General features: G+C 44.8%; 1 protein-coding gene across 1 annotated transcript; it reads right to left on the minus strand.

Annotated features, from left to right (window-relative positions):
- Nucleotides 1-2,554: 2,554 nt before the first annotated feature.
- On the minus strand, nucleotides 2,555-11,766 carry Selenos (selenoprotein S). The gene is made up of 6 exons (XM_057756498.1): nucleotides 11,641-11,766; nucleotides 10,934-11,068; nucleotides 9,426-9,532; nucleotides 5,944-6,033; nucleotides 5,710-5,788; nucleotides 2,555-3,327 (listed from the first exon to the last, which is right to left on the minus strand). The coding sequence occupies exons 1-6, from the start codon at nucleotides 11,714-11,716 to the stop codon at nucleotides 3,248-3,250; spliced, it is 567 nt and encodes a 188-aa protein (XP_057612481.1). The 5' UTR covers nucleotides 11,717-11,766; the 3' UTR covers nucleotides 2,555-3,247.
- Between the last annotated feature and the right edge of the window lie 3,473 nt (nucleotides 11,767-15,239).

Consider the following 15,239-nt stretch of genomic DNA (forward strand, 5'->3'; position numbering starts at 1 on the left):
GTGGTCAGAAGTCAGGAAGGTGAGGGAGAGCAGCAGAAGAGAAGGGCGGACTGTAGCCACAACATGAGGGTGAGGCACAACACACAGCTGAGCTTCAAACGGGTGTTTGTTTGTTTGTCTTCCAAGACAGGGTTTCTCTGGGTAGCCCTGAAATTTGCTCTGTACACCAGGCTGATCGCAAACTCAGAGATCTGCCTCATGAGTATAATTGGTTTTGTTCTTATTCTTTGGGGGCCTGCCACCCAGCTCCCAAATAAATACAAGGAAACTTATTCTTATGAATGCCTGGCCTTAGTTTAGCTTGGTTCTGTCCAGCTTTTCTTAGCTTGAATTATCCCATCTACCTTTTGCCTCTGGACTTTTACCTTTTTATTTTATATTCTTTACTTCTCACTATGCAGCTGGCCATGTGACTGGCCCAATATCCTCCTCTCTACTTGCTCCTCCATCTCTCTTCCCAGGTTTCTCCTATTTATTCTCTGCCTGCCAGCCCCGCCTATTTCTCTCTCTTGCCTATTTCTCTCTCCAGCTTTTTATTAGACCAATCAGGTGTTTTAGGCAGGTAGAGTAACACAGCTTCACAGAATCAAACAATTGCAACATATGAAACACATCTTTGCATCATTAAACAAATATTCCACAGCATAAACAAATGTAACACATCTTTTTTTTTTTTTGCTTTTTTTTTTCCAAGACAAGGTTTCTCTGTGGTTTTGAAGCCTGTCCTGGAACTAGCTCTTGTAGACCAGGCTGGTCTCGAACTCACAGAGATCCGCCTGCCTCTGCCTCCCGAGTGCTGGGATTAAAGGCGTGCGCCACCACCGCCCGGCTTACACATCTTCAACTATATTCCACAACACCCAAGTGCTGGGATTAAAGGTGTGTGTCCCACCACCCAGCTTCAAACAGGTTTTATGACTGGCTCAGTCCACTCTTCCATGTGATGCTTGGGTTTTGGCCTTTGTACTCCTGCCCTCAGTTCCTTCTTTCTCTAGCAGGCAGACCTTGAGTGGTGCAGGCTACCCATCTGAAGTGTTCTCTGCCCTCAACCTGTGACGCCAGGCTACCCATCTGAAGTGCTTCCTGCCCTCAACCTGTGACGCCAGGCTACCCATCTGAAGTGCTCACTGCCCTCAATCTGTGGTGCCAGGCTACCCATCTGAAGTGCTCACTGCCCTCAATTGTTTCTTTAGCTGGATGAAACTGTCCACACCTTGATTAGCTTAAGCTTTGGGTCCAGAACACAAGGATGAAGTAGACTACACTGATTAGCATTGAGCAAGTTATTTAACTCCTCTAAGCTTCAGTTCCTGACAAGCAAACTATCTGCTTCACAGGCAGAGTATTAACCTGGTCCGCAGATATGACATGGTAAGTGCTTTTCCAAACGATTATACAGGTGGTATCTCAATACATAACACCCATTATCTGTAAACCAGTAACATCGTTACTCCATTACTTCTGTATGATATCACCATCCAAACCTGCCAGGAACACCTACTAGTACCCCAAACAACAACCTTCTAGGACCTTTTTGCCTATTTAGTTTCTACTACAAATCAACACTACTGCTTAGTTGAAATCCACTTACACAACTCAGTCCCTTTAGACTCCAAGTCAATTAGCTATTTGTTTCTAATTCCAGTGCTACACCCATCCCAACTCTTCTCTCAAGCCTTCCCCAAGACTTCTTAGCCTCCACATTGCCCAGCCTGTCCTTGGACTAGAAATCCCCCTGACCATCTCCCAAGTGCCATGACCACATGAGTACTGCCAGACCAAGCTCTCCAACAAGGTCCTACAAAGACTCTGTTTTCTTGTATATGTTAAGACAGACAACCACATACTATTTTGCCCCTATAGACTTCTACCGTCTAGCCAAGTGGGCCATTCTAGTTTAATTCTTTTTTTACTTTCCATGACTGATTCTATGCCAAGAGTGTCCAACATCCACCAGGTAAGCCCAAACTGGTCCGAGTTAAGAATAGTTTTGCTATTCAAAACAAGTGTTGAATAATATAAAAATCAAAGACTATAGCCGGGCTCAACACTCAGGAAGGGAGAGGCTGTCAGATTTCTGAGGTCATGGACAGCCTGGTCTACAAAGTGAGTTCCAGGATGCCCAGGTCTACAAATAGAAAACCTGTCCTGAAAAACAAAAACAATCAAATTGTGACACATACACACATATGTAATCATCAGAGTCTTACAGAAAATCCCCAGCAGGTCCTCTCATGGACAAATGAGTCTTATGCATAAAGGAAGTCCTGGGAGCTCAAGCAAGACTCTGTTGTTGGGTTGGTGTGTGGAGAGGTAGGGTTTTGCTACTCAGGCCAGTTTGGCAATCCTGTGGTGTCTGAAGTGTTTACAGACAAGTACCATGCTTTTCTGTTCTCCTTTTAAACATGTCTTACCAGTCTATTACAGAGTACTTGTGTTCCCTTAAGTAGAGTTTCACTATATAGCTTTGATGGGCCTGGAACTCACTGCATAGCTAAGGTTGGCCTCAAATTTGCAGTTACTCTCAGGCCCCGGTGTGTGGGTGCAGGCACATACCACCACAGCCTGCTGTGCTATTTGTTTATCCTACCAATGTAACAACTAAAACTCAAGGAGTCTGTCAACTTTAAAGTCACCGAGACTATCTGCCACTAGCCATGAGAAGTAAGCAAAATAATTGGAGACTGGATGACAAAAAGCTATTTAATATCTGACAAAGTCAAGCTCACAAGGAAATTTCCTTGAGTTTAATAAAGATGCTAAAAATGTTGCTTTTCAAGTATTTAACTTTTTCTTTTTTACAAAGTTCTGTACATAAAAATAAATATACAGAAGCAAACCCCATCAACTGTACTTCAGTAATCCTCACTGGTGGGCTCACCATTTATAAGGAAGACATCATTCAACGCATTCTGTCACAGAGACTGTCCTATCAGAAAGGACTTCTACCCCCAAAAGATTACCACTGGGCCTCCTTCACAAAGTCTGCTAAATAGCAAGAGGTCTTCAACCTACCAACTAGCAAGTAGCCATGAAATTAATGGCTGTCTCGTCTCTAAGTAGAGTGTGACCTAATGGCAATGTCTCTTCTCATACTGACCAAAGCCCTTAAAATACAGGTAGTTAAGAATGGAAATAAGCCCCGCCTCTTCTTGGCTAGTCACTGTGAAAGTGTGCGTAAGGCAATTGAGTTGAGGGTTAAGGGTCCACCTTGCTAATGTCAATGACACTAACAAGAGTCTTAGCTTCATCCACCAGACGATGGGCCCCTGCGTCCAGGTCTCCAGGAGCAGGTTCCACCCCCTTCACCAGTCAGAGGGTTATAACCTGGAAGTGAAAAGGAAACAGAACCATTTTGATGGTTGGAGATCAGGGAATATTCTATATTAAAACTCTAACCACAAATCTAGCATGTAAATCACTGCAAAGATAAAGACTTTAGCCTAATATTAAAAATAAGGTGGAGATAGTTGTGCTGCAGCCTTTAATGCCAGTACTTGAGAGGCATGCAAAATGTTAGTCAGAAATTACCCAAGATAGCCTGATTTAACTATATGAAGCCTCCAACTTTAAGCGTTACAGCTCTGCTCTGAGAGGAAGATTTCCTCAATACAAGTGTTGCAGCTCCGAGGGAATCCCCAATGCACGCGATAACTCTAAGGGGAAGGCTTCCCAAGGGCAGTGTTGCAGCCCTGAGGGAGAAGGTTTCCCTAGCAGAAGTGTTACAGAGCTGATGGAAATGGTTTCCTCTGTAGAACTGTTGCATCTCTAAGGGGAAAGGCATCTTTGGCAGTCGGGAGCCAAGGAATACCACAAAGTCACACCACACAACAAACCTCATATAAGAGATTTATTGGGAGAGACACAAGAAGTTGGTTGTCTCTGCTCAGGTGAGAAGCAGCAGGGGACTGGGAGGGAGGCAGGCTTAAACAGGGTTTCTTGGGGGAGGAGTTTTCCAAAGTAGGGACTGGTGAGATTTCAGTCCTGCTTGAGCTTGGCGAGCCCAGGGATTGGTAGGATTACATGCTCAGGGACTGGAGGGCTTTGGTAGGTTTTCAAACACAGAAATGGGCTTGGACGTTTACCCTACACTAATTACAGTGCTGAAAAGAAAGCACACATCCAAATAAAGGCTATTAAAGCTTGAGAAAATGAACTTAGAAGACAATTAAAGTGACCAGATGTGGGGGCTCACAACTGTAGTTCCACTCAGGAGGTTGCATAAGGCCAGCCTTGGCTACACTGTGATTTCCAAAACAGCCTAGGCTATAGTTTGAGACATTGTCTCAAAAACAAAACAAAAGCAAAGCAGAACATTTTAAAAGGGTGTGATAGTCCAGGCCTGTGATCTTAGTCCTTGGGAGGAAGAAGCAAGAGGATCAAGAGGTCCAGGTCATCCTTGGCTACATATTGAGCTGGAAGCCAGCCTAGGTCTAAGACCTTGTTTCAAAAACAAACAAAAACCAAACCAAATAACCAGAACGGAGCCTTCCACTTCTAGTGGTCAGAAATGGGTCACCTACATCCTTTTTCCATCTCTCCCTCCCACATCAGATCCTTACAGCCAATATGATAACTGGGTCCTTGCCAAATGCCCCAGGCTCCACAGTCAGTCTTATGTGAGCTGGTTCTGCTCCTTGCTTATCATGAAATCTTGCCCTAAATTTTAGTTTCCTCATTTGCTAAGCCAGGTTGCTTAGGTTGGCCCCAGCTCAGGACTGCTGGACAGCACAACAGGCCATACACAAACTGATGTATGTTGGCTAGGCCAGGATGAAAGCAATTAGCTCTGGAGGGGAGGAGGGGAGGTACATAATAAATTGTTCCATTGCTGCAAACTCAGCCTGAATCTCAAAAGATTGCTAATTCCTGCATTTGTCTGTCCCACCTTCAGGATATGGAAAATCCCTCAGGGACAAGATGAAGACTGTGCTGCTATGGTGTCACCTAAAACATCTCATCATGTAATATACAGGAAAAGCTGAGTGAACATATTTCTATCTGGAGAAAGTTACTCATAGGAAACAGGGCAGCAATGCAGCAAGACAAGACAGTGTCTGCCAGACACAGTTCTGTAGGACAGACTGTTCTCATCCTGGCTCACATTTCCCAGCACCATCATCCTAAATGCTGCTCAGTGAGGAGCCACAGGCACTCTCTATCTGCTGCCCTTATCTCTACAGTCCTAAACTGGGGCCGTAGAAACTAAAAGACTGTTTCCTTACTATGTAGCCTAGGCTGGCCTCCCTTGGACAATCCTGCTTCAGCTGCCCAAGTGCCAGGAAAACAAGCCTACATTCCATGCTCAGCTGGAGAATCTTAACTTTTAAAAGGAAAATATAGAGCCAGGAAGATGGCTCAGTGGGAAAAAGGGCTGAGCAAGCACAAGGACCTGTGTGCAAACCCCTAGAACCCATGCACAAAGCCAGTCATGGCAGCACACACACTTGTAAGCGCAGTGCTTCCGCTTAGAGACAGGACTGCTGAGGCTTCCCAGCTGCCAAACCAACTAATGGGATGAGGGAGAGGTCTTGTCTCAGGGAATAAGGTGGAAACTGATAGAACCTACTGTCCTTTGTACAAGCATGGGCATGTGCACTGGCAGCTGAAGTGCACACATACCACACATACACAGAAAGTACACACAAAAAGACAATATATCTTGTAAGTGTTAAAACTTCTAAATGCTTCACATTGCCAGGTTCTTACCACCTCCCCGCAAAGGCTTTTTGTTAGGTTTTCCTTTGGGGGTGACAGATGAAGTAGAAGGCCCAGGACCATCTTCTTCCTGTTTGAACATACACAAATTTAAGAATCAATAAATTGTACTTGGGGATAGGGGGTATAGTTCAATATGCCATGGTCTGGGTTTAATTTACAAAACCACAGACCCAATCCAAGCCCTGGCATTCTACACAGCTAATTGCCGTCAACTCTAGTTACCTGAGGCCTTCCTGTATTTCTTCGGTAACTTTTGCCTTCTTGCATGCTGTCCCACATTTCAATCTTCTGTCTCCTTTTCTCTTCTTCAAGCTAAGAAAGAATCACACACACAAAGAACACAGAGAGGAAGCACTCATAAGCTCCTACTAGTCTCAGGGGAAAATGCTCATTTGAGAATTCTTAATTCAAACATCTCTCCAAACATGTCTCACTTTCATTTTATTTAAAAACAAACAAACAAACAAAAAAGCTGTTGCGCAGGCTTGGCATGATGGTATACACCTCTAACCCTGGTGCCCAGAAAGATGAGAAAACTTTAAGTTTGAAACCAGCCTGGCAACCCTTATTTAAATGTTTTAAAATGTATGAAAGGGGCTGGAAAGATGGCTAAGCAGTTAAGAGCACTGACTTCTCTTCTAGAGGACCCAGTCCCCACACGGCAGCTCACAGCTGTCTGTAACTCCAGTTCCAGAGGATCTGCATCTCCACACATACATGCAGGCAAAACACCAATGCACATAAAAGTGCATGGAGTTTTTAAAGTGTGGAAAAAGAAACAATGATTCCATTATTTCAGTCCATTTTGGCAATGCAGAAGAAATGACCTGTAATGGGTGTGTGTGGCTGGCAGACCTGTTTTACCATTACCTGGCTGTGCCTCAGGCACTGGGTCATAGGACAACAGATTGCCAAGTGCATTAGAAAGTTAAGTACTATGGAAACATCAGGGAAATGAATCCCTGCAGAAAACCACACTTAGCAATGGCTGCCCAAGAAGCCTGTGGTAGGTATTGATCCAGCACACATGGTATTTGCTTCTGCTTCCTGTTCCATGGACAGTAGCCATTTTTTTTTTCAAGCAACCAAGCATTGCAGTGGACATGCATGTCAGGGGCATGCAATCTCTCATTTCCAAAAGAATTCAAACCCAAAGCAATCTATTCTGGTCCTAATTAAATTGTGATGTTATAACAACACATGATAAAAGCACAAGTTCTGCAAATTTCTCCACGGCACACACTCTTCAAGCTTCCATCACTTGTAAATACAAGAAGTTCAGAAAGAACCTCTTAACCTAAAGATTACTCTATACTTTTAGTTACATCAAGAATGTCTGAGTGGGGAATGGTGATGCATGCCTGTAACCCCAGAATCCCCAGCTCTAGGGATGCAGAAGCAGACATCTAGTCTAGGCAGGCAGGGTTCCATGAGACCCTATGTCTAAAAAAAAAAAAAAAAAAGTCTAATCCATCATAACAAAACAAAAAACAAAATGGGGTGTGGGGTGCAGCAAGATGGCTCAGCAGGCAAAAGTGTTTACTGAACGAGCAAACAAGCTTATGACCTATTTGAGCTCCAGAACTCATGGAATAAGAGACTGACTCCTATAAGTTGTCCTCTGATCTCCCAGTGCACACCACGGCATGTACATGGTTGACTCAACACACAAATAATAAACACCCAGAATCAATGTTTAGCAGATAAATTCTAGCATTACCTATAAGAGATCTAAACTAACCATAAGCCAGGCAGATATGATGGGCATTTGAAAAAACATGCACATACTATTTCCATTTCTATTCAAAGGGACCCACACAGCGTGCTCATAAAATATTGGATAAACTACATCTGTAAAAATACCTAAATAAGCCAGGCACTGGTGGTACACACCTTTAATCCCAGCACTCGGGAAGTAGAGGCAGGCGGATCTCGTGAGTTTGAGGCCAGCCTGGTCAACAAGAGTTCCAGGACAGGTTCCAATGCTACACAGAGAAACTCTGTCTCAAAAAAACAAACAAACAAAACAAAACAAAACACCTAAATAAATTTAACATTACATGGGCTATTTAGGCAGTGGGTAAGAAGCAAGAACAGTGGAGATGTAATTTCCACAGAATAAACTTCTATACCACACACAGGTTTCTAATTCCTAACTTTAAAGTCAGGCTGGTGACTAAGGGGAAGACTGGCAACTAGATTATATCAACTGAAGGTTGCTATTGGACTAAATGCCTCAGAAGGGCGGGTGTGCATTTATATCTTATTATGTTCTTTCCTTCTAGGTCCCAGTCAAGCTGGGAAGAGCAGACCCGAAAGGATGGCCATGCAGAAACAAGAGAAGCTGCTGATGTGGCAGAAAGGCACATGTCTCTGGAAGCCCAGCGACACACGACTGAGGCTGATAATTCTGAGATCAAATTCTCTGGTGCCTCACAGCTGGCAGAGGATTCTTTTTGTGGGACATGAGAGAGGCGCTGAAAACTTCTGGATAGGACAGGAAATGACAATGACAGATTAGCTCAATGCTAGTGTACAAATGCCATCTGAATGATAAATGTCACCCATAGGCACTAGTATCTGAACACGTGGTCTCCAGCTGGCAGCAATGTTTGCGAATGTCATGGAACCTTTAGGAGGGGCAGCCTTGCTGGAGGAAGTATGTTCTTGGAGGTACTTTGAGGTTTTATAGCCTGGCTCTATTTCCTGCCCTGTCTCCTTCCTGACTGCCAGGCTGGCCTCATGTTCCTGTTGCCATGACAGACTGTGTCCTCCCGCAGGGGCTGGACACCAAAATAAATCCTTTCTCCCCAGTTGCCTGTCATTCCAGCACAGCAGCAGAAGTACCTAATACAGCAGTCTTATTCCTATGAGGACCAGTGTAACTCCCCTGGCTGCTCAGAGCAATCCCTGGTTCCTCCTTCCCCTCACTTTCCACCTTTCCTCCCATGAAAATCCATGACTAAAAAAAAAAAAAAAAAAACACCTCAAAATTCCCATCTTTTAATCCACACTTCCACCAATACAATCCTTATCTAAGCCTTACGCTGCATTTTCTTACTCTCCTGAAACCCACAGCTGTGTGCTTGACCATCCCTAAACTAAGTCATATGCAATACCCAACTTCAAACAAAGCTAAATATGGAGCTTGGAATCCCAGCACTTGGGAGGTAGACAGGCTGGTATCTACACGGGCTCTGGCAGCAAGGTGACCCAAGCACACAGTCTCGTGGAGTAATACTGTTAAGAAAACGCTTGAAGACAAGACAGAAACAAAAGATGTACCTTTCTTCAAGAGTATTTTTCCCTTGACAGTTCAAAACTGTACAAAGCAAGCATGCTAACCCACAGTAAACTAAACGAAATTAATTCTTGATATTCACCCAAAAGACGTGCACTCACCCACAAACACTGTCCACGGTAGCAATGAATTCACAAACCTATTCCTAGCCAGCATATTTCCTCTCTATGGCCAGTGCTGACCTAGTAGACTATGAAATGCAGCTGGAACTTAATGAGACACGACTCTGCTCTATGCTTGCAAATAACAGCAAATATTTTTCTGACCATTAGCACTAAGCCTTGAACAGTTCAGTAGAGGTATGGATAGGCAATAGAGACCTTGCCTAGCATGCTCAAGGCCCTGAAAAAAACAAAGAAAAGAAAAAAACCCAACACAATTATTAAGTCAACCCAGTTCATACCTGTCTTAGTTTTTCCTTATGTTTTTCAACTTGGGCATTTAGATCTTCCTGCATTCTCAAACGGGCAGCTGCTAAAGCCTCCTGTCGCTTTACAACAACATCAGGTTCTAAAACAGCAAGAAAACACAATGAGGTATAAAACAGCCATATAAAATAGCCTATAAATATAAAGAGGTTCAAACGTCAGAAAATCACCACGAAATATATCCTTGCACACTCAGAGAGGAGCATTAAGTGCTGTGATGGCCACGGAGCGAGACTCTACTGTACCACATATACACCATGCTTCTCACTCGCGCCCGATCTCCAGGTTGACCAGAGGTCCAGAAAGCAAAGCTCAAGACTTTGCATCTCCATCTATCACCGGGCTAGCCCAGGTTCTATGAGAAGAGGTGTAAGATCCTCTTCCAACACAAAACAAGTCCTTTCAATTAGTGTTATGAATTGAATATGAATGTTCCAGCTTAACTAACTTCTGATTGAGATAGGGTCTAATGTAACCTCAACCGGTCTCCAACTCACTATGTAGCACAGAGTGACCTTAAACTCCTGACCCTCCACCTCCCAGTGCGGGACAACGGAAGCTGACCACCACGCCCACTTTTATTTGGTGCTGGAGACTAAACCCCAGGCCTTGTGTATGCTACTCAAGCACTCCACCAGCTGAGTCCCAGCTCCAACCCCAGTTTACTTTTTTTCTGAGATAGGGTCTTACTTACTATGTAGCCCTGGCTGACCTAGACCTCTCCATGTAGACTGGGCTGACCTCAAATTCATACAGATCTGCCAGCCTCTGCTTCCTCTGCTGGGACTAGCGGTGTGTGCCCCATACCCAATCCTCATTTACATTTTTGCCTAGCTGTAAATCAAGGCTTTCCACCCCAGTCTCAGTACCATGGTAATTCAGATGCATGGTGATCTGTATTTTAGTTATACTGCAACATAAAATACTTAACATTTCTTTTGGGCACACCCAGAGGTAGCTTCTAGCTAGAATGGCTGCGCTTTGAGGTTTTTTTTAAACGACCAAATGAGAAGTGGAAATCAGGTTTTTTGTTTTGTTTTTGTTTTATCAAGACAGTTTTGCTGTAGCTTTGGAGCCTGTCCTGGAACTAGCTCTTGTAGACCAGGCTGGCCTGGAACTCACAGAGATCCGCCTGCCTCTGCCTCCCAAGTGCTGGGATTAAAGGCGTGTGCCACCACCGCCCGGCAGAAATCAAGCTTGATGAGGTCTGGGAAAAATCAAAATGAAGTGCATGCAAAATCCTAATGCTGAGTTTCTGGTCACTCACAATAACTCAAAGGATGTAGCTAGAGCACAAGGAAAGGGTTAAGTTTTCATTTTGATCCTCTTACTAAACAAGATGTTCATTGAGTATGCTACACGCCATTGGGAAATTTTTGCATCTCAATAAAAATCTTCCAAAAACCCAAACTAAAAGGCATAAACTGCTGCCACCCAGGAAAGTAAGCTACAGGCGTCTTCATTTCTACCACAGGACACTAACCCAGAACAGCTTCAGCCTGGTCCAGCTGTCTCTGCCTCCACGCCCTCAGTCGGACTCCGAGTTTCTGGATGACAATGTAGAGCAGGATGCAGCTGAAGAGGATGTACCAGCCGTAGCTGGCCAGCACGGAGCCCACTGACAAAAAGAAAGCAGGTTCAAAAAACGGAGAATGCCATTTTCCAATAATATCCAGCAAAGATAAAATCATAGCTCCTGCCTTCAGAACCTTTGCCATCTAGCTGAGAAAACGGACCCCTTAAGTCGTTACTATCTGGGCCAGGAATGGAAGGATTCCGGAAAGGTTGGGTACAGAAACTTCTCAACCACCAGGGCACTCCGGAGTAGTCTGGAGGATGCAGGGCACAGCAGCGGGGTTCTGAAGGACTAGGGGGATGTGTCTATCCAATTCAGGACAGCAAAAGGCCACCCGGACTCCCGGAGCTACGCTTTGTAAAGGAGACAGCAGTGGGTTAGGGTTGCGCAGAGCAAAACGCCGGCCGGAGACTCCAGTCACTGCAAAAGGAAGGTGTCAGAAGGACTCCAGCGAACCAAGTCCGCGAGCGCCCGCCCAGAGTAGGCTGACTTCGGGGAAGCTGCTCTCGGGCCCAGCCCGCCTTCCTGGCCTGCCCGCGGCGATAACGCCAGGCCTCCTGAAGGCCGACCCACCGAGCATGGCGGCGCCTGCCGCACGCTCAGCCGCCCTTCACCTGTAACGTGCAGGAATCTCAGGCCCTCGGTCTCCAGCGCCGGCCGCGCGGACAGAGATTCCTCGGGGAGCTCCATGGCCTCCGCGGCCAACGACAGGCCCAGTGCTGTTCTCGGCTCGGGGCTTCCGGTTCGGCCCTTTGTACACGTGGCGCTCACGGCCGCGGCGGTTCGGACCTATCGTGGCTCGACTCGTCTCGACGCTCAACCAATCACAGATAGGGTGTGACTGGAGGGCGGGGCTTGAGGACGCCCAGGCGGAAGCGCGTTTGACTTTTGGGGAGGAACTGAGGCCTTTAGAAGCTGTGGAAGTGGATAACTGATCTTGCACTGATTTCCTACAGACCTTGTACTTGGTACTGATTGGACAGCGAGGAGCAAGGGATTTGGAGCCTCGTAGGGATGAGATTTGCCTGCCGCCCTTGTCACAGGGCCAGTGAGGGTTGCAGCATAGGTCCCCTCTACAAGCATGAGGAAAGCGACCTAATACTCCACTGACCCAAATTTCTAAGGAACCACAGTGCCAAGGGAAGGATTAATGTATTAATGACACCAACGTGTTTAGACTCTTACTGTGTGACACATGACCACAGTTTTGGAATGCTTCCCAGCAACATATTAGAAAAGCAATAAAGGAGACTGCTACGATTTGAAATGGAACTGATGGAATCAAGTTTCCAAAGTCATAGATTAATGGGATTAAGAAGGCAATAATTTTATCCGAGGCGTGTAAAGGCGGGAACTTTGCAGGGTCATATGAAGTCAGTATGGAGTTCTCCAGGAAAAAGGAAGCCAGATTTATATGCATTCTGCCATGATGTGACACAGTCAAAGGACCCTGACCGAAGTTTTGCCGTGTTTTGTGGACTTTGAATCTCCAAAATGCCATCGCTTCATAAAATTAGCCGGTCGAGTAGCTTACTACAGGAGTAAACTAAAGCAGGTTTTCCTACTGGAGGACTGGTGTTCATGGAACGTGGGAGAGAAAAGCCTGCAATTGCTTCACATTTTCAGCCACCTTGAAAATGGACTTTACAAATCAGAAAATTGATGACTGGATATTATTATCAGTTAAGGATATGACAATAGCCATCAATTTGCTGAATTTGTTTTATATTCGCAATGTTTTCCTCTTAGTGGTAAAAAAATGATGCCTCTGTTTAAAAATTTGGGGTACTGATCATTGGGCTCCTTATGTTCTACTTCTGAGCTACACCCCCAGTTTGAACCATTACTCTTAGTTTAAGGTGATTTCTCACTTACTTAGGCTTCGTCATACAAACGCAAGAGAAACATCTGGTTAAGAGGGAGGAGGTTGCTTAATTTGCCTGTTTATCCAGTCCGGTAACATCTGTTATCATGATGATGAAATAAGTGGTAACATTTAGTTTCTTTAAAACTAACAAAACCACCAACCGACAAAATGTCAGGCATTAATGATGTACACCTTTAACCTCAGCACTCATTTCTGAGTTCGAGGCCAGCTTTGTTTATGGAGTGAGTTTCAGGACAGCCAGGGCTATAAAGAGAAACCTTATCTCAAAACACAAACAAGCAAAAAGGTGGGGTGGGTATCATCAAAGTACATGATACACATATATGAAAATGTCATAATAAAATCAATTCTTTTACACAATGCCAATAAAAAGGAATCTTTTCCACTTTAATTTTGCAATATAAAATAGAAATTAGCAATTCATAGAGACAATGCATTAAAAATATACAAAGTAGGACGAGGAATGTATCTCACTTAGGTCAAGTACTTCCTCGTCTAACACGTCCAAACCCTGGGTTTTAAGCTCTGCACTGCGTCCACTGACTATGGTGGCAAAAGCTTCTAATCCCAATGTTTGTGAGGAAGAGGGAAGAGGATCAGGAATCCAAGGTCATCTTTGGTGTCATACGAAGGTCAACTGGGCAGTGAGAGACTGCCTCAAAAATCAAAACCACAGGAGACAGAGGCAGGTGGATATCCATGAGTTCCACTTTGGCCAGGGCTAGCTACATAGTTAGCCCTTCTCAAAAACAACAAAGCCACATAAATAAAACATATATACAAAGTTGCTTTGTTTACTCTTGGGCACCAAGCGTGCACTTAGATGTGCACAGTATAATAATCCACTAGAATGGAAAGCATTTTGAATTGAGTGCATAGATTTTAGGCTTTTATTCCAGTTTCTACGAAACCTCTCTGACGTCTCAGCTGTGTTATGTTTAACCCTTTCATCAAGTGCTTGTCATCTAGGGCCCCACTCACTCCAGTCCGGCACTTGAGAAGTTCAGGTGCTACTTGCAGAAGCAGGACAAAGATAAATAGCAACCACAGGCCACTGCTGGTTATGTAGACTAAATGCCTAGCTCTAACAGCCACTTCTTAGAACCACATCCTTGCATGGGTACTTCTTACAGCCACGGCTTTCAGCTTAGGTGAATCTCCGCAGCCATTGTATTTAGCTAGGTGGGTTGCTTTGGTTGACGGCAACTAAGCAGAAATGTTGTCAGTCCTGAGTAGATTAGTTAGTTTTCTGAAGAGAAGTAGGCATAGAAAGCCAGCTGCTCTAGCTGATTACAGATGTCACAAGATCTGCACAAGACTGGGCTCAACACCCTACCACTGAGAGGGGGAGGTGCTAATTCAGGCCCCCCTGACTCCCCAGGACTCTACTATTGCTAGTTGATGGAGGAGTAAGAAACATTGCTTCAGTGGTGCAGCCATTGGTAAGGGGCCCGTGCTCCCGTAAACAACCCTAACTCACTAAGTCCAGCACATAAAAAGGGGTGGCTATTTGGGAAGACGAAGATAATCCCAAGGGCAAAGGAGAGTAGTGTGTGTGTGTGTGTGTGTGTGTGTGTGTGTGTGAGAGAGAGAGAGAGAGAGAGAGAGAGAGAGAGAGAGAGAGAGAATAAAATACATTATGTGCATGTTTGTTTGTTTGTTTTGAGACAGGGTTTCTCTGTATCTTTGGAGCCTGTCCTGGAACTAGCTCTTGTAGACCAGGTTGGCCTCGAACTCACAGAGATCCTCCTGCCTCTGCCTCCTGAGTGCTGGGATTAAAGGCATGCACAACCACAGCCCAGCTACTCTTTTTTTATTTTTGTTTTTTTTTTTAAATAATTTATTTTTATTTTATGTGCATTGGTGTTTTGCCTGCATGCATGCATGTCTGTGTCCGATCCCCTGGAACTGGAGTTACAGACAGGTTTAAATTGCCATAGGGGTGCTGGGAATTGAACCCTGATCCTCTGAAAGACCAGCCAGTGCTCTCTGAGCCATTTCTCAAGGCCCTCTGTGGGCACTTGAATCAGTGTTTTGCATGCATGTAAGTACACCATATACCTGCAGTGCCCATAGAGGCCAGAAAGTGTTGGATTCCCTGGAGCTTTTCAGAAGGTTGTGAACTGCAGTGTTGGTGCTGAGAACCAAATCCAGGTTCTCTTTGAGAACATCAAGTCCTCTAAGTCACTGAGTCATCTTTCCCACTCTTGCTCCTGTGTGTGCTTGTATATATATGTGGGCATATGTATGGAGACTAGTTGTACCATGTAGACCCAAGGATCAAGTTTTAGGTTAATCATTAATCAACTCTTGTTGATCATATTC

The sequence above is a fragment of the Chionomys nivalis genome, chromosome 23, assembly GCF_950005125.1.
Source record: "Chionomys nivalis chromosome 23, mChiNiv1.1, whole genome shotgun sequence".
Taxonomy (NCBI): domain Eukaryota; kingdom Metazoa; phylum Chordata; class Mammalia; order Rodentia; family Cricetidae; genus Chionomys; species Chionomys nivalis.